Genomic DNA, 19,716 nt, shown 5'->3' on the forward strand with positions numbered 1-19,716 from the left:
TTGCATGTATAGCAATTCATAGAAGCAGTCTACAAAGCCCTGAATGTCCATCCAGCTATAGGCTAGTTATAATATTGATCTATTTTTTATAAAATATATGCGCGACTACGTGACTTATGTGGATCGCTTCAGTCACACGTAGAAATCTCGTGAATAACAGGCTTATTACAGGCTACTCTGCAACCAGTCGTCCTCCTTGCTGACAAATTCGCGTTTGTGTCATCAAAGGCTGCGTCAGCACCATGGACAGCTGTTACCACAGCTGCCCCACCTCGCACGTCCCTGAACGCGCATGTGCGAGTGACGTTTAAATCTTTTCCATCGGTGATGTCTTTTATTATCGGCGTCAATTTTTAAGCCACTTTAAAGTCATTCACATTGATTTGTAAGTAAGCCTCACTCACTGTGACTGTACCAATACATTCTATATAAATGTATGCCCACTTGTTATTGAATACGTGCTATATAACTGCTTAAAAACACGTTACAAGGAAACGTGTTCAAGGAAAAAAAAAAGTCAAATTATGATCTACTTTATTTTAAATGTCACAGGTGCGGTTAATAAACATAATTAGCTAAACTCGATTGAGTTTCTTCCATTTTCAGGTTCCTCACATTTTGCGTGTTGATCCATGGTTCTCTGGAACATTTCAGTTAAAAGGAGCCATTATCAATTTCTTTCCTTCTTATTAAACCAGGAAGTGCAACTCTTGAGATTAAGAATTTATTTTGCTAGTATCAACATAATCAAGGGCTTATGCTGTCACTACAAGTCTTATATGGACACCTCTTTGGTTTCAGCTTTTTCCCCCATGATCCTGTCCTCAGTTTCCATCTACAAACCAAAGCTCACTTTTCACCCTTCAGCCATCATGAGGGATGGACTTAGTTCATATCTGAGATTTAATATTAAATGTTGAAACACTTACTTGTAGCTACTTAACAGGAAAAGACAGAACATAGTAGGATTCTGCTGATTTTGATGTATTGATGATCAATATATTATCTGGCAGCAGATCAGTTTGATCAGCTTAATTACAGTGTTAAGATAGCACCCTCCTTTTTATGTACTAACATTACCTGTACTCATTAAGTCAGTCCCCCCCCCCGCCCCCAAAATGGATCCACTTGACAAATGTTTACATAAACCCATGTGTTTTTTATTCATTTATTTGACAAGCAGCAGGATCATGTTTGTCTTAATATTTGAAAGTAGATACAATAATCAGTATACCATTTTATTACAATGTTTTCCTAACTTTAATACATTTAACAAAGAAAAAAAAAATAAACACACAACAACTGCAAATGTGAGAAAAGAAAGCATTTTTTTTAAAAGTGTACCCACCAACATGTCATTGATGTCTCCAATTTTCTCTGTTTCTGTCTTTATTTTCTGTCGACTAGTTTATCAGCTCTTTGTTCTCAAACAGCTACAGGCATTTTCTTTGACGCACAGGTGCGTGGCACTGGTGATGTTGTAAACAGCTTAAAAATCAGACAGTGGGTAGGGTTGGGAGGAGAGCCTTATGAGTGATGGTGTCAGGTGGCTGTCTGACGTGACATGATGACTTTTTCTTCTTTTCAAAGATGGAGGCACCAGTCTTGCTTTAGTCGCTGCACGGGGATCGGAGCAGACAGCAATGGTCCAAAACCTAAAAATCAATGAATGAGTCTGTTTTGTGGTTTGCTTCATGTTTTAAACCTGTTTATCTGTCAGTCAGTCACAGAGGTGGGTGTTGCTGTGGCTCGACTCTCCTGCTTATGCAACGTAGCTGTACTCGTCTGCTGAGGTCTGGCTTCGCTCGATGTACTGCTTGTCGATGAGCACCTCAATGCACTTCTTGATCATGCTGATACTGGGGTTGAACCTGGCTTTGGACTGATTAATGACCTGGACACGGGGGAGAAAAAAGTGATTAATGCCTAAATAGAAGGAAGAAAGAATACAGTAACACAGATCTACTGAAATATCTGTGTTATGTTAATATTTGTGAAGTATTCATATTCACCATTTCTTTCCCCACACACACTTTTATCATGAACTAATTTTTTGAAATTCATCCTAAATAACAGGAGAGTTGTTTTACCTGGGGAGGCTTACAGTTGTTTCCAATTCATTCTGCTGTAAGCGCCTTAAAAACGCTTCCTCAAACACATGCTGTGAAAATCAGACTAAAATATCTCTGTTCCTTACACGCTAAAATTGAACGTTATGAAAACCAAGGAGCTCATATCTGGGGACCCACATTAGTGAGGACCACAAGTGGACAGTTAACAGTGCTGCACTGATTAAGAAAACCTAGCATAGACTGCATTTTCTCAGAACACTGAAGAAGCTCAACCTGTCTGCTAGACACCTCAAGGCCTTTTATCACTGCTGTCTCGAGCATCACAGCATGGTATAGGAACTCTTCAGAAGCTGATAGGGCAGCCCTCCAGAGGGTGGTCAACACGGCGCAGAAAATCATCGGCCTCCACTCCCACCACTGGACTTCACTGACTGGCCCTGTGTTCACAGCAGAGCTGGGAGGATTATTAAGGACTGCAGCCATCCATTCCACCACCTTTTTCAACTGCTCTCCTCTGGGAGGCGCTCAAGAGCCCTGAACTGCCTCACTACAAGTTTGAGGCAGATTGAATAGGACCCTCTCATAGCAAAAGCCTTAACGCTCTAAAAATCATGCACTCGTTTGACCTTCTTCATTCTGAGAGCACCTGACTTGAATTTCACTTTCTTTTTTTTTTTTTTTTTTGCCTGTCATGTCTGGCAGATCTTGCAAACAGAACTGTGATCTGAATGCATTGTTGTGCCAAACATATTTGCTATTTCAAGATGAGCTCTATAGGTTCTCTATAGGCTCCTCTTGTTACTGTGTAATCCTTTATTTTATTTGAATTATTTTTAACATGCTATTTATCAAATTGTGCCAGAAATGACAGGCTTAAGAAATAGAAAAGAGAAAAGAAAGAAAAGAGAAAGGGAAAGAGGAAGAAGAAGAAAGGGAAAAAAAGGAGAGAAAATAGAAAAAAGAAACAGGAAAGAATGCAAGTAAGTAAACCAAATAGTTAGCCACTATTTTCACTTTCAAATTTACTGCTAATCCTCAAGGTTGAGTTTTTTGTCCCACAGATAACACCGGCTCATTTTCCTTATTGAAAACATGACCAAGTTTAATTATTTTAATTTCCTTTGTTTAACAGGGTTCTCTTTATCTGCTTTAAGGGCCATGTGATATTCAGATGTCTCATATGTAAGCAGAATTACAGAATATCTCTAACAGTTTACAATTTTTTTTAAATAGACTTTTCATACACATGCTAAATTTATTCCCCAGGCTTCCAACAGCCCTTCATTGCAAACATTATCCCATCCAATCCCAGTAAATCCCTCTGACATCGACCTTGAAGAAAGAGTGGCATGTACGTACAAGCCTTCTTTCTCTTTGTTTCTACCAATCTATTCGAGGCCAAAGCTTCTGCTCACCTCCTGGATGAGGGCATTGTGTCGGAGCACCTTGCGGGCCTTCATGATTCTCACTATAGCAGCTTGTAAATACATTTTGCGGTCCTCGTCTACAGCGCTCCTCGTCTGCTCCATCTCCTAAATATCCGACACATAGAGGGGAAGGTTTTAAATGTCAAACACACACACATATATATATATATATATATATATAAACTTATTTTTCAAAAGCTCTTTGTCCGACCTGTGGTGTGTCTTTCTGCATTGATGTTGTGATCTTGAACTTCGTCCTTTTACTAGTGAAACTCATATTTAGTGAAAACGTCGACTCGGTTTCGATCTCCTCCTGTGGGAAGAGGGAAAGCATTCTTTAAACACTCGTCACTGTTTTCCACACATGTGAAATGAAGCTATGGTGGATAATGGAGTACTAGCAGAGCTGCGGGATCCACATCACATGCCATATGAGACCTTTTCTGAGTCGTGGTTGAGCATTTTGACGTCCAGCAGGGACTTAATCGTTTTCTGCAGCTCCTTCTCGTTCATCTGTGTGCCATCCTGCAGCTCCTTATAGGTGACTGTCTCGCTGTTGTTGAAGGCCAGCAGCACAGCCATCTGGTAGGTGGTCACCATGGCAACGTAGGGCTTAGTTAGGTAGTTCATCTTTACCTCACCTGTACAGGAAACAAATTACATTTGCCAGTTTGAAAAGCTTTCAAGTTAGCATAGGCCTAGCCAGCTACCAGTTAGTACCTTTAGTCATATACACAACAGGGTGGTGAAGGCTTAGGGTATTTTTTATAGCGGCAGTGCTACAACATTTGAAGAAATTAATAGATTTGACTGACTGGTTTGAAAAGTTGAACAACTGGCATGCACAAATTACGACTGTGCATGTTTTTCCCACATCTGGAGCTGCTTATCTCACCAGAAGATCGCTTTGAAGAATGCTAAAAAAACAACAATAAGGTGACTTCTGACACAAGACACCCATTTTCAGTCTCCATCTTACTCTGCTCCAGTTACTCTCATGGAAGCCACAAGGGACAAAAAAAGAGCTACATGTGTTAAACAGACTTTAAAGCTGCACACGTGACAAAATCTGAACATGTTTTTAGCACAAACACGGGTCCATTAAGCTTACAGCCAGTGTGGAAGACAAAATGTGTTTGTATATAACTTCAAAATCTTCAAAATCACCAAACACTTCAAATATATGTTAAGTCTTGCCTCATCCACTATAATCTATTGTTTTACATCTACTACAGAATAAAATTTCTATAAAATACAACTTCATAGTATTCCAATAAAGACAGAATCAGACCAGCAGGATTCATCTGTGATCTCAAAATGCTAACAGGAGCTAAAGTTCAGAGTTTATTACATACTGTAAATTTCTCCAAAGTGATGGATCGGGGTCTAACAGCAAATGAACTGCTGTTTAATATTCGATCATCTGTTAACCGATGCGTTCCTATGACAACATACAGGATGTAACTTCAATTTGATTTAAATATCAAAATACATGAACCAGGAACGTCTGATTTCATGCATTATAGTTCACCTAATGTACTGTCACATCTCTGCACAGTACATAATACTGTGTGAGAACTGTGGCTTGTGTTGCCAATGTTAATGAAATGTTCAAATAAAGCCATGAGAAATGACACTACGCCACTTTAATGAACCGAAGAAGTGAGTAAAGTTACAGATCCCGTGTATGTACAATATATGCATCATTTTCACACATGCACGTCCAATTGCAGTCAAACCAATCTCCAACAGAGAAAAACAACATAGTTTTGTATTTCACAACAGTACTCCTCCTGTTTGTGCTGAAAATGGTGCATTGTTACACTCACATCTTGCATAAGTCTTGTGTATTTGTGTTACCTGTGCAGAGATAGTGCAGCCAGGTCAACTTCCTCCCACTGAAGTGCTGATTATAGAACAACTCAAACTGGAAAGGGAAGGTGAAAACAAGGTTAACCCAACAACGCGCTCTTCTATCAACATCGTTCTTTCACGATTAAGCGGTTCTCCTCACCATCTGCACGCTCTTCTCTAGTTCTTGAGGGATGGCGAATGTGGAGGAGGGGACGTGTGTGAGAGGCCAGGCTCCAGCCTGTAAACCAAGAGCGCACACACCACAACACTGCACATTAACACTGAAACTGTGAGACACAGGCTGAAGCTGGTAAGAACATTTACATGAAGACAACTGACCTGTAATACATAGATCTGGAAGCTGATTCCCAGGTCCACCACTGTCTCCTGTGTCTTGATGAAATTGTTGAACTTGTTGTTGAGGTCAGCGCTCACGCTCATGTCTGTGTACATTCTGTGGAGTTTGCTGGTGAACTCATAGCCACAAGCTTGCTGTGGGGGTTAAGGAGGGGTAGTTTGAGCAGAGGAGTAGTAAAGAAAGTAAATGGAAAGCAAAACCAAGAACCTTTGAATTAATTGCACGAGTCTTGCTTAAAAAATGTCCAGCTGTGGATTTACCTTAAGTTTGTTGATCATGGCTTCTTCTGAATCCATTGACAATGATAAACCATGTATTAACCGCTTTGCCAGCATTCTAGCATAAAACTGCAGAACAACAAGGGGAAAAAAGTATATTTTTGGACAACTGAAGTAACTAAAAATGAACACACACAACTATTTTAAGCTCAAAAACACACTCCTGGGCTGGGCTGTTACTGATACACCTTCTTGTTACCTTTTGAAAAATGTCTTTGTCATCTATGTACTTGAACACTGTGATGAAGCTGGTCAACTTGTCCTCCACTTCATTTTCTGTCATTCCCTTTGCAGACTTTTTCAGCAGATTGTCACAGTATTTCGCCAGCTGGACAGAGACACCAGGAGGGACATGACCTGGTCAAGACATGGGGTATAACACTGCGCGACGCTGTACGTGTGTGTCTGTGCGTGTGTGTACTCACGAGTTCAGGGGCTTTGCAGATGGACTTTGGCTCCCTGAAGTTAACCACAGACGTCAAAGCCTGAGAAAGAGACATCAAACAAACACAGTCGGTCAAATAATTTGACTTGTGAGAGGAATAACATTAAACGTAGAATAAAACTCAAGCATGTGTGTTCAATGAGACAGTGAAGAGTTTAATACCTTATCGAGGGCGCTCATGAAGTGTTGATCTCCATTTAGAACTGTGTTAATGAGCTGAACAAATTTACTGTGAACCTCAAGCACTGACTCCACAAACAGGGTTGGCATCTGGTGGTTGTGTGGTGTTTTTTTTGGTTTTGGGGAGGGGTAGCAGAAAAGATATAAAGATGCATTAGTAACAATTTTTAACAATAGTGGGAAAACAGAAAAAAAAAGACCCCGATAAACTCAAAACAATGGACAGCTAAAAAAATTTCACAAAACAAAACTGGAAAAAGCCCTAAAAACATTTTGTAATGCAGCAGCAGCCAAGTTTAAATAAGTGCAGTTTTTACACTGGAATCTCTAAGCTAATTACAGTAGCTTATTAACACACAACTAAGATCAGCTTAAAAGACAGGGTGCTAAAATAATCCTCTAACAGAAAAATCTTCTATTTTTAACCAGCTAAAGGCAGCATTTCATCCCTCATTTGCTTAACATGAAACCAACTCGTTTCAACTTCAGCGGGTGTAGTTTTCAGTTTGAGGCTTTGAGTTTTGTTTATATACTTGATTTTTAACTTCACAAATGATTTTGACCTCAAAATAGTGTCACTAGTTTAGTTAACATAATTCCTAAATACACCTCTAATGGGGATTCCAGACAAGAAGAGATGGTTGACCACGAGCAGGAATTCCAGACTCTGGCTGCCTACCTTGCCTCTAATGTATTCTCTACTTTTTCATATGTCAATCAACTGTATCGCTGGTTCTTACTGGCAGTCGCTTCAATGGCTTCAATCAAATGAACACAAAATCAGAGTTTAACCACTGACTACGACATGAAGAAAAACTTTTTGTGCTGCCAAAAAGCAAGAACTGCACTGTGTGTACAAGCAGAGACAGGTACGTGCACACAGTGGTGTATGATTACTAACATTTTCCTGAGAGAGGTTACTGGTTCCTCGGATGCCCTCATTGTGGATATGGACTTGCAACTCCTGGATCATGTGAGGCAACCCATTAGACACGGCCCGCAACAGGGTGTACATGTTGGCCATGTCTGGACAAAAAGGACAAAACACATCATTTTCATATTACAAGTGTGTACTGCGTGAGAGAGTATATAATTAATTTGATGGTAAACGTTGTTGGAATTATAGTATAAATTCCATTCTGTTTATTGTGAATTATCATATCTTCTGTTTGTATGCTTTTATAAGTTGTTTTATGTACACATTATACTGTTGTTTTTATGTTTGAAATGGAAACCCGTGGTGAAGTTGTAGTTACCCACAGGTTGTTTCGAGCCTACAGAACACACGTAAGATACGTATCTCATGTACGCCATGTTACATATGTACATTCCACGGTACATTTACGACCATATATGGTAAGGAAGAAGCCGAGAATGTTGTTTATTACATGTTGTAAACCAAGTTCTGTGTAACCCACGTGATTTTATTGTGAAAGTCCGCAATAAAAGCGCTGCGCAGGAAGACGTCCCTCGGGACAGATCACTTCCGCTCAGTCCGAGAGCTGAGCTTAAGGAACGGATCTCTCCTCCTTGCGCAAGTTAAAAAGAGTTGTGTGTTTGTTCTTTGAGTTTATTAAAATGATCTGAACCTATCAATTGTCAGCAAGCCAAAAAACACACAAACGCACGAACCGTCTTTCTTCTCCTGCCGTATGATGTTCTGGCACTCCCCATGCAGGAACTGCAGATGATCTGCCACCATCCTCTGCTGGCATTCATGGATGACTTTGGCATAGGAGCTGGGGTGCAGGTACTTCCGACATCGCACCTCTTCATCTTTCAACCGCGCCAAAACCTGCCCAAAAACAAAGATATGAAAAGGACACTATTCATTATTGAAGGCTTTGTTTCAAGTCAAATACAGGACAATGACTACTACGCTTTTAAACAGGAGATGAGTGCACACAGCCATATTAGATTTTACAGATGTAACAGGGAGAAATAAACATATATTGCATGGTAAAACAGAGCTGTCAGAGCACCACTTCTCAAAGCTTTTTTCAGGACACACAAGTATCCAATGACAGAGAAGCAGAGAAAACAAAAGATTTGCCTCCACATAGCTATAAATTCCTGTTGGTCTTATACAGTCAGAACACATAGTGATCTGTATCTTAAGTGACATATTATACAGAAAGTTGAGGCACATGTCCTAAAGCCTGATAAAGCTTTAATGATGACCCTGTTTACAGGCTCGAGGGATACATTTATGTCATAAATCTGATTACTCCTATAGTGAGTGAACAAGTGAGAGAAAAGATAGCCACTGACAGACACACGGGGTGGCCCAGAAATCCATGGGATCAGCCTTAGCGAGTTAATGGTAGAGCTAATATTCAGATTAAAACTCTTATGTCACCAGGCTGACGGGAACTGACGGTTCACAAGCATCACCTGTGGATGACGCTGCACACACACACATACACAGTCATTTCAAGAAAGATGCAGTCTTAGTTTGGTTTTGGTTTGGTTTTAGTCTCTCTTTTATTTGTGATGACTAAGTAAAAACGTACAGAACCCCAGAAACAAACACACCACACACGAAAGCTCAACAATGACAAGAAGTTAAAGCGAGGCTTAAACTGCAGGAGCTTGTACAGTCATGTTCATCCTGAAACACATCCTCATTCACATACTTTCATTATCGGTCCATCTTATCTTACCTTCTCCATATACTGTGAGCAGTTGGATTCCTGTAGTAGATTGGAGGCTTCCTGTTTGTAATACTCTCCTGTTTTTATCAGAAATGGCCCTTCAAAGATTTCCTGATAAAACTGCAACATAGGAAGAGAGTTGTTGTAGCACATACAAGATTTATCATTTAATACACATACACTGGTCATTATAAAATTAAAGGAACACTTTTTAATCAGCATATAGCATCAAGTCAATTAAACTTCGGGCATATTGATCTGGTCAGTTAAGTAGCATGGAGGAGATTCCAGGAGACAGGCAGTTACTCTAGGAGAGCTGGACAGGGCTGTAGAAGGTCTTTAACCCATCAGTAGGACCAGTATCTGCTACTTTGTGTGAGGAGGAACAGGATGAGCACTGCCAGAGCCTAATAAAATGACCTCCAGCAGGCCACTGGTGTGAATGTCTGTGACCAAACAATCAGAAACAGACTTCATGAGGGTGGCCTGAGGGCCTGATGTCCTTTATTGGGCCCTGTGCTCACTGCCTGGCACCGTGGAGCCTGACACAGAATGCCAGGATAGGCACCACTGAGCACATGTGACAGATGTGAAAGGGTCTGGAGAAGCCATGGAGAACGTTATGCTGGCTGTAACATTGTTCAGCATGACCTGTTTGGTGGTGGGTCAGTGATGGTCTGGGGAGGCATAATCCATGGAGGGACGCATAGACCTCTATTAGGCTAGATCAGTGGGTCCTGGGTTCCTCCTGGTGCACAACAATGCCCAGCTTGATATTGATTATATGCAGGCAGTTCCTGGAGGATGAAGGAATTGATACCATTGACTGGCCTCCATGCTTGCCTAACCTAAATCCAAAAGAACACCTCTGGGACATTATGTTTCAGTCCACTGGACGCTACTTCACACTGTCCAGGAGTTCAGCGACGCCCTGGTCCAGATCTGAGAGAAGATCCCCCAGGACAACATCCATTGTCTCGTTAGGTCAAGCCCTGATGATGCTTGGCATGCATACAAGAACGGGAGGGCCATACAAACTACTGAGTACCATTTTGAGCTGCTGCAATGAAAATTTAGCAAAATGCACTAGCCTGCTGCATCATTTTATCACTCTGACTTTCGGGGGGGGGGGGGGGGGGGGGGGGGGGGTCTTTGAATTCAGCCCTCTGTAAGGTGATAATTTTCCATTTCCGTCAAAAGATGTGGCATCTGGGTGCAGGGGTAGCTCAGGGGTTGAGCAGGTGACCACATGCGTGTGAGTGGTGCGGGCGGCGTAGGTTCGAGTCCTGGTTTGTTGCCATTTCCCGCATGTCTTCCCCCATAGCTCTCCTCCCACTTTCCTGTCACTATCTACTGTTAATAAAAACCTGACCCCCCCCCAAAAAAAGATGTGGCATCCTTTCATTCCAAACACATTACCCAGTCTATATCAGTGTAGATATCAGCATGATATTTTTTTCCCATTGAGATCTGATGTGTTTTCAAAGTGTTCCTTTCATTCTTTTTGAGTAGTGTAAACGGCTACTGCACACTGTGCATAATGCAAAACTAGTGGTATTTATGGTTGTGAAAGTTGGCTACATTGTTGGTGTTAAGCAGGTACCATGTGAACCAAAAATATTAATTTCTTGTCTCACCTTTAGTGGAAACTTCTTCTTGTACTGTTCAACATGAACAAAGGAGTTGATGACCCCATGGATTACCTTCTGGTTGGGATTCTCGCCACAACGATCACTGTGGGACAAGGTGAAGCTCTTCAGTTGTGTGACTAAATTGCTGCACACTCAAATTATTAGCACAATGGGGATGCTGTTTTTTTCTTCCTTTCCTTAGTATATGTTATGTACTTCCAGGAATATATGCATCCAGACTCAGCATGCCATCAGAATCCAATTGTTTTAAAAAAAAAAAAAAAAAAAAAAAAAATCAATGCCATTTTCTATATATACATCAGACAGAAATCCACTGATGAAATAGATACTTTGGTACTAAATTTATCATTAGAAATGGTAAAATTTCAGAACCAGAGTTACTGAAGTTTTATATTTTGTAATTTGTTTTGTTTTCAGTTTGCATTCCTTTCTTAGTTTACTTTCATTTAGTATTGAAGTGAATTTGCTCGTTTAAGTTTAGTTTACATTGTTTTGAAAGGTTTAGTTTCAGTGTTGGTTTCATTCTGTTAATTATAATATGGAGGGTACTTTTAAAGGGCAATATTTATGCAACACAGAACTGGTATTACAACATGAACAAATGCTTTCTGGAGAAAGAGACTGAGCCATTTGGCCACAATAACAAGACCAATGTTTGGAGGAGTAAAGGTGAGGCTTTCAAACCTAAAAACACTGTACCAAATGTCAAGCATGGTGGTGGTAGCATCATTCTCTGGGACTGTTTTGCTGCCAGTGGTACTGGTACATTGCACAAAGTGCATGGAATAATGAAGGAGTATTACCTTGAAATTCTTCAACTCAAATCAACATCTAGATGGGTTGAAACCTGGACAAAACTAAGTGTTCCAACAGAACAATGATCCCAAACACACACAAACCTGGTTTGGCAGGTTTGTCTGCTAAGGGCAGTGGTCAAATATTCAAGCAAAATTATACCAGGACATTGTTGATGGCTACCAAAAGTATCTGGCAGAGGTGCAAGTTTCTAATATTAGTGTTGGGTGTGTGTGTGTATATATAATTTCTTTTTTTTTTTTTTGTGAGGATTTGAAAAAAAAATCCAAACTAAATTCAAACTTGTGCACCCAATTCTTGTTTTTTAAAGTCATTATAGCTGTCTGCTGTACCCTGGCATCTCTCAGTAAACATCTGCACTAAAATCTCCTCAGGTAGAAACATTTCACCAACTTGTCCAAAACTAACACTGAGGACAATGTCTCTCTCTATATATAGCACTGGAGGACAGCCATTACAGTAATGTCACTCAAAGCCAACTGATGGAATAGAGCACAGCAAACTATTTACAAAAGATAAGCTTTGACAATGGAAATACATTTTAGAAAATAAATTTAAATAAACATACTTTTTGATTTCATTTAGCAACATCCGAATGAGGACAGCCTGAAGGGGCTCAATCATTAGCTTCCTCCACATATCTAATGCCAACTGCAAAGAAAAACAAAAAGACGGCATATTAGTTCTGCGTCAGTGCAGACAGATCCTAGATCGAGAAGGTAGTGAAAGAAGAAATGAAGACCAATGCAATATAACACCGATATCGAATCCCACCGATCTGTCCATTATAAGCACTCTCCTTATCTCTATCTAATATAAACCCAGCGTACATTGAAAAATGTGCAGCAAAGCTTTTATGCCCATGCTCAGTACCTCTCCAATCTCCATAAGCGGCTCATTCATGTCCACTCCCCCGTAGCCATACTGCAGGTCAGCTTCTGTTAGTTTGTTCTTCTTGATGAACTGCGTGTTGAGGTACCTAAACAATGTGGGGACAGATTAAAGACGTTTAGATGTCAAAGAATCGCAAAGAAAGGAAAGAGGAGTAATCAGATCTCAAGAAACGGCTGCATGACCCAAGGACACATATCCCCCTATGTGTGTTGTGTTTGTGTATTTGGATGGTGTTCTGTAACTGCAATTTCCAATGTGTGAACTTGTTCACCCACATGGCAATAAAAAAAACTTCATTCAACTTCTTCATTCATGCGATCTGAAGAAACACTAAAATGCTGCTGAAGACTGAGACTGATGACTCATTTATAAACACCCGTTTATATGAAAGATGCTCAGATTCTGAAAATGCACTTGCTGTTAGGGTGGATTCACATGTGCACTGCTTCAGGTTAATTACTCACCACAGTGTTAATTTATTAACTTTGATGTCAATCGATAAGCTGGACAAGCAGCTATATCGCTCTTTCTGGACAAGTTTTCAACATAATTTGATCAGCTGGAGACAGGCACTTGAAAAGCTGAACTTTTCTCAACTTTCTCAGGTGCAAACACAAGCCACAATTCAGCTGGGCAACTGAATGGGAGGAAGGAGTATTATAGCCTGAATTCCATATAAGTGATCGAATCCTTAGTATTTGGCAAAGGTAGCAAAAACCAAGTTAGCAACAGGACAACTTCCAGACAAACTGACACCTGCCTTCAAGCTCTAATCCATGTTGGCTAATTCAGTCCACCTTAAATAGCACACAGTTTTCACAGCTGTGCAGCCTGCCTCCATCAACGGTATAACTGTGACATTCAGCCTGATTTCTCTCACACACTCAGACTTTGACAAGAGGGAACATAACAAAACAGCACTAAGTCAAAGACCTGACAATATACCAGCTAGTGTTAAGTACCACTAAACACTGGAGAGAAGAACTGTGAAGGGCTAAATGGTCAGTATTTTGGGGGCTTTTTTAAAGCCTTTATTATGGCAGGACAGTTGAGAGTTGACAGGAAAGCTGGGAGAGAGCAGGGCTCTATATTACGAAGCGAGCTCAACATACCCAGGGTATCTTTCCGTTATCTGGATTCACTTACCCTAACATTGGTAATCGGGATAAGCGGTCACACTAAGATGGTTATCAAAAGGCTAAGTTAACCCAGGGTTTCCCCTGTGTGTTCACATAAAAGGGCTTGTGTTGGCAGTAATCTAACCAATTTGAAAAGGGCGTTTCACAGCCCATGTGACTTTTCTTCCCCAAAAAATGATCCCTATGCCATCTAACCTAGTGTAAAAGAGACTCAGCAGCAGATTGAAATCAAGTCGAACAAGATTTTATACATTTCCTAAATCACCAAATTAATACACGCACATTCCCGCGACAATGCAACACACAGTTTGCACTTCACATAGTGGTTTCTGTCAATTATGGCTTAACAAATAGCACATATTAAATGCACAGAATCTATATTGTACTTAAAACATGCTGTAAATAAAGGATTCAGTGAAGACGATTTTAAACTGAGACTCTGAACATAACCTGCTCCTGACAGTTTTAGTTTTTATTCTCTCAGCTGCAAACTTGGTGCTGTTTAAGGGTTTGAGAGTAAAGATGAAATATAAATACAGAATTCAAATATAAGCTTAGTCTACATACAAACTTGAGGTCTGCAAGTATTCATCCTGTTTTAGGATCATATATGAACAACCGGTCGTGGCAGCTGGCTGCCCCTCCCTGAGGGAGGAGATTTTCCTTCCCACTGTCACCAAGTGCTTGCTCATAGGGGGTTGATTTTTGATTCTTGGGTTTTCTCTGTAATTACTCTAGGGTCTTTAACTTAAAATATATAATGCCTTGAGGAGACTGTTGTGATTTGGCATTATATAAATAAAACTGAATTGAACATTGAATTGAACAATAAAACTGTTTTAAAATTATTTGCTGCCAACATAAAAAAAAATATAAAACAAAAATCAAGGAATAAAGTTGCGTCTAAGAATCTGAGATTCTTACTGATGTTCATCAGGGAAACACAAAGACTTTAGAGAGTGATGAAAAAATTAAATCCTCCTATTCCCCCTGCAGAGTTGCGAGGGATCTTCCATGAATGGTGACTAATTAGTTCTAAAGAACTGATTAGTCAATGGGCAGTGATTTCTTATTTGTTGATCTCTAATCTGGAACCTAACCTGCTCTGGAGAAAGTACGGTATGATAACTTATGCTGTAAACACAGCATAAGTTACAATAGTAATTTACCACGGTAAAACGTGAGCCATCTTTGTAGTACAGAAAACTCAGGGTTAACCCCAAAGTTACCTGGATAAGCCAAAATCCTGCTTCGTAGTACAGACCCAAGGGGAACGACACACAACAAATGTCCTCTGCAGTAGTCTTATAGCATATCGGTTGCCTGCTCAATCCAGCAACCAAAACTGACATTCCTAATTGGTCAGTTTTGATTCAGTAGGTCCTTCAGTCCAAACAGAATGCACTACACATGTATTTCACAAATGATGTGTTACGAATAATAAGCACCTCTCTTCTATATTAAGACCTAAAGAGATTCAATACTAAAGCCAAGCGCCTTACTTTCTTCTCTTTTGCTCGGGCTGACATAAATTACAAAGGCATATGTATGCCCAGGGAGTCTGGTGGGAAGCACACATAAAAATAGATCTAAAAGCTCTACAAGGGAGTATTGATTTAGGGTGAATAAAGACACACCAAAAGCCTCTTGGCACCTCACACAATGCTTTTCAAGGTAATATTTTAATAAATATTACAAAAACTAAAAGCAGGAATATTGAGCCTTTGTAAGGGAGCTGAATTAGTACACTTTGGCTTTAAGAATGCTAAACAAAGACGTGGACTTGACAAACACAGACACCTGGGTGGGCTCACGTCTTCAATTAAAAGTCAATGTCAATGCGAAACAATGACTACAGACATGTATACTGTGAATATGGCAGCCTCAAACAACACAAGCTGTCCAGTCATTTTGTTTATATATTAAAAAAAGGTTCCAGTATGGTGAATCAACTTTGTGACTCACTAATATCCAGATGAAACTACAGACACAAAAAAGCAGAAACGTTACCTGTACAAGCAGTCCATGTAGTCAGCCCCTTGACTGTACTCATCCCAGTATCTGTGGTACATGACTAGAACCTTCTCCTCTGAGTCCAGAACTTTCTAAAATACACACACAAGCATAGCAGCTATTATAAAACAAACAAACAAACAAACAAACAAACAAAAAAAAGCAATGTTTGGCAGGAATAAAAGAAAACCACAGAAGAACTTTTGTGAGTGTTTACCTTGTACAACTGGCGAACATGGTTCTCAAGAAAAATCTTGGTCTCTGTGTATAGTCTTTCACCCAAAGGCTCTGGGTAAGCAACACACAAGGCATAGATGTCACTGGTGATAATGTTAAGGAAGACTGGTAGGGATGAATATATACAACATTTGCTATTAAAAAGTTAATAAACAGCTCCCCATTTTACAATATAACAATGCTGGGTACATCAATATTTACACAAGTGTCTTATTAAATTTGTTGTATTTTGTGTTTAAAGTTAAAGACATTACGCTTCATCCAAACAAGCAACTAATTTACTATACTGAGCAGCTGTGTGGCTTCACTGACTTAAACCCAGTGCTGAAACCTAACAAAAACCTCACACTGCAGGTTAAATTCAACTTGAAGCAAGCTGGTAAAGGATACGAGAACCTATCGTTCCACGTGGCTCTCTCCACATAGTCGAGCATCACTACAGCCTTGATTGTCGTCAGTAATTTGTTCCATGTCTCATCAAAATCCACCACCCGTGGCTTTAAGGACATTGTACAGTTTCTCTTTAAGCCTAAGAGAAACAAAAAGAAGCAAAACACACACACACACAGATGAAAAGAGGAGTGCGTAAAGGGATTTAAAAAAGGAACAAATGAACAGCTTGGTTCCTGGCTTTAGTTTCTTTATTAATGGTGCAACTGTACAGTTTCTTTGTTTAAGGCAGTAACAGTCAACTGAGCCTCAGCAGCAGCGGCAACACAAACGAAATCATGGTAAGATGTGGACACCAAATAGCAATTAACTTGTATCCTCTTGACTGTTTATTCTTAAATTCACATGAACCATAATAAAGATTTAAAAACAGCATTATTGAAGACTGCCTACATGGGGTATTTTTTCATATAATGCAAAATTTTAATGTACACAAACAGAAATTAGTGTAACAAAATCAGCCTGCTCACATCAGTATGGCAGCAACAGATGAGAGCAACACAATGGGCAAGTTCATTGTGTCATTATTAACGCGCAAACCTGAACGCACCGGGGTCAGCATCACTTAAACTTGCTTATGCACTTTACCTCTCGATAGTAATACCAACTTCTAAGTGTGCGCCAGTACCATCACAGATTACTTACACGACCAGAAGGTGAAAACTGGGCCCAGTGTTATGTCTTGTCATTCATACCAGTTTATTTCACGTCACAGAAAAACTTGCTACATCATCAGCCACTTCACATTTACAGATATCCATCATAGAAAAAGAAGTGTTATTAATAAACAGCCCTCTCGCAGTTACGATTAACGTAGCTAAGTTAAGGTTACTAGCTAGCGGAATGCCAATCCCAAAATAGGATGGCGAGCTAAAAAAGCTAACTAGCTTCCAGCTAACAGGCTAACTTCTTCCTGCTCAAGTCCGCACAGTTTGGGGGAATCAGCTAGCAGTCGGCTAGCAGTAAGCTAACAGTAGCTCAGCTACCGCTAGCAAAACTGTCATCTTCTTCACAATTTTCCCACATTTACACTGACAGCTCGGCAGAACACAGTACTGCTGTCAAACAAAACAGTTCACTAAGGTCAAGCGTGGACTTCTGGATAATACTTACCTCTGTACGGTAATTACTTGTTATAAAACTCCGGTTTCTCCGCTGTCACAGGCTTGATTTGTCTCACTTACAGGTCTTCCCTACCTCTTGGATTATACCATTTTGTTGGATGGCGATGTGTTATCAAGAAGCGTAATGGCCATAAACCATCTCGTTGCCACTTCCCATGTTTACATGTATTTAATATTAGATAAATATTTTTAATTTATTTATTCTAAATCTAGTTGTACTGATGAGAATAAAACCCTCAAGTCAAAATTACAGGAACACCTAGTTAATATGGTATTGCCCAAAACTACGGAGACCTCTTAGGAATTGAACGTTAAAAATGACATAAATTCTCTGGGTTATTGTGGTGTATCTTTTAGTATTAGAAAATTAGTTTGTTTGTTTTTTGTTTTGTTTTGTTTTTTCGCTTTTTTGTGTTTGGTGTTTGCTTTGCATATATATACAGCTTAAGAGTCAACCTGAAAATTGTGGAAGATGATTAATCAAATAAAACTTGTAAGTTGTTTGAAAACCGCGTTCTGATGAATATGATATGTAGTTACCATTATAGCCTAATAGCATAATTGCCTAAGTCATATTTGAACATTTCGGAAAACAAGAAAAAAATATTTTTTAGCAAGCACACTGGAATATTTTATTGATATTTTAACAGAAAGTTCAACCAGATGTGTAAACAAGTTTCCAAAAAAAAAAAGTAAGACACAACATTGATTGCATAACAAATAAAAGTGACTTAGGCAGAATATGCCTTGACTTAGGCAATTCTTCTCTCACATATAAACACAACAATAACATAACCAACGTTGTCTTACTCTCCTAAACATAACCAAGTTGTGTTACTTTTCTAACTTTAAGCAAGTTTTAAATGTCTAACCTTAACGAGGTTGTTGCACTTGTCTAACCTTAACCAAAGTCCCTCTCAGGTGCTGTCTTAACTTGTTTTCACACTGTCTACTGATGAGGTAGGTTGTCATAGTACTGGTGGGTCACTCTTGGTAGTACTGATTTCATTGCCTGCAAGTCATTGAATTTCCGGAGATTAATTGGCAGTTGGGCAGGAAAGAGTGGGACCCAGTGGAACGGTTCTTGGGGATGCTGATTCACTGTGGCAGGTCCTTCCAGTCATACTCAAAATCCAACTTGTACTGGATTCGACCATCTGCCAGGTACTGGAGAGCCCGAAGGTCATGGACTGTGGGGTCTCCAACTTTTCTTCCTGGTGTAATGTTGGTGACATAGGCCCCAGATAACTTCATGAAGTCATTGTGGAATACCTGGGTGACCTTGTATGGGGATGGATGCAGACATGGATGCAGACTCCACATGACTACATCGTAGTCATGTGGAGTGTGAATATCTTTGAAAATGCACCGTTCAATGAGGCTATGCATGGAGTCGCACTCCATTTGTGTGTACCCTGCAACCAGAAACCTTTGTTCTATTGTGACACTATGCTTCATGGCCAGATCTATGTATGCATTTGTGATGGTACATCACTGATTTTGATAGCCCCAGCCATCACTCCAAATTATGACTTTTTCAGTGTTTCGGTTGGCCTCTAGGACCAACTGCAGTGTTTGGACTGCTGATGGGCATCTGTAGTTTAGTTTTATAATACATCAGCTGTTCTTCTTCACTCAACAGTTCACAACTTCATTTCTTTGACCTTAAGAAAGCTGTGATAAGCAGGGTGTGCCCATGGTCTTTGCCTGTCTCTCCTGTCCCATTGCATTCTTGTAACGCTCTCCCTTACGACGCTTCTCTTTTATCACCTGTCGCTTCCACATATGTGACCTTGGATGCTTGTGACATTTAATAGCAGAAGCTCCAAGTGCAGCTTCTGTTTCTTCTTCCCTCTCACCTCCTCCCTCCTCTCCTGTTTCTTCCTCACTATGTTGAGCGTTGTCTGCATCACTATCATTATCTGGGTGGTCATCAGGTCTATAATCCTCATCCAAGACAGTCTTCATGTTCACTTTCTGACCATGAATCAGGATCAGAATCAGAATCAGCTGTGGAGGTTTTACTGTCTGTATCTTTTTCAATCTGTTGCCTGATGTCTATGTCATTTCCTTCTATATCAGGTCTACTGTCATCTAAATCCTTCTCTAATTTTCCAAATTGG

The 19,716-nt window shown here is 40.0% G+C and overlaps 1 protein-coding gene across 2 annotated transcripts; it reads right to left on the reverse strand.

Moving 5' to 3' along the window:
* Positions 1 to 1,138: 1,138 nt before the first annotated feature.
* Positions 1,139 to 17,716, reverse strand: cul2 (cullin 2). 2 transcript variants are annotated; one of them, XM_030757124.1, is made up of 21 exons: positions 17,583 to 17,716; positions 16,410 to 16,548; positions 16,000 to 16,102; positions 15,780 to 15,874; positions 12,610 to 12,715; positions 12,305 to 12,387; positions 10,906 to 11,002; positions 9,278 to 9,388; positions 8,247 to 8,409; positions 7,516 to 7,640; positions 6,597 to 6,704; positions 6,415 to 6,474; positions 6,189 to 6,317; positions 5,972 to 6,058; positions 5,693 to 5,845; positions 5,514 to 5,591; positions 5,360 to 5,426; positions 3,938 to 4,140; positions 3,711 to 3,812; positions 3,488 to 3,604; positions 1,763 to 1,894 (listed from the first exon to the last, which is right to left on the reverse strand). In XM_030757124.1, the coding sequence occupies exons 2-21, from the start codon at positions 16,526 to 16,528 to the stop codon at positions 1,763 to 1,765; spliced, it is 2,238 nt and encodes a 745-aa protein (XP_030612984.1). In that variant the 5' UTR covers positions 16,529 to 16,548; positions 17,583 to 17,716. The 2 variants fall into 2 exon arrangements, with proteins under 2 accessions (XP_030612985.1, XP_030612984.1); XM_030757125.1 differs by lacking the exon at positions 17,583 to 17,716 and having other exon boundaries at positions 1,139 to 1,894; positions 16,410 to 16,528.
* Between the last annotated feature and the right edge of the window lie 2,000 nt (positions 17,717 to 19,716).

The sequence above is a fragment of the Archocentrus centrarchus genome, chromosome 20 (genome assembly GCF_007364275.1).
Source record: "Archocentrus centrarchus isolate MPI-CPG fArcCen1 chromosome 20, fArcCen1, whole genome shotgun sequence".
NCBI classification, from domain to species: Eukaryota; Metazoa; Chordata; class Actinopteri; order Cichliformes; family Cichlidae; genus Archocentrus; species Archocentrus centrarchus.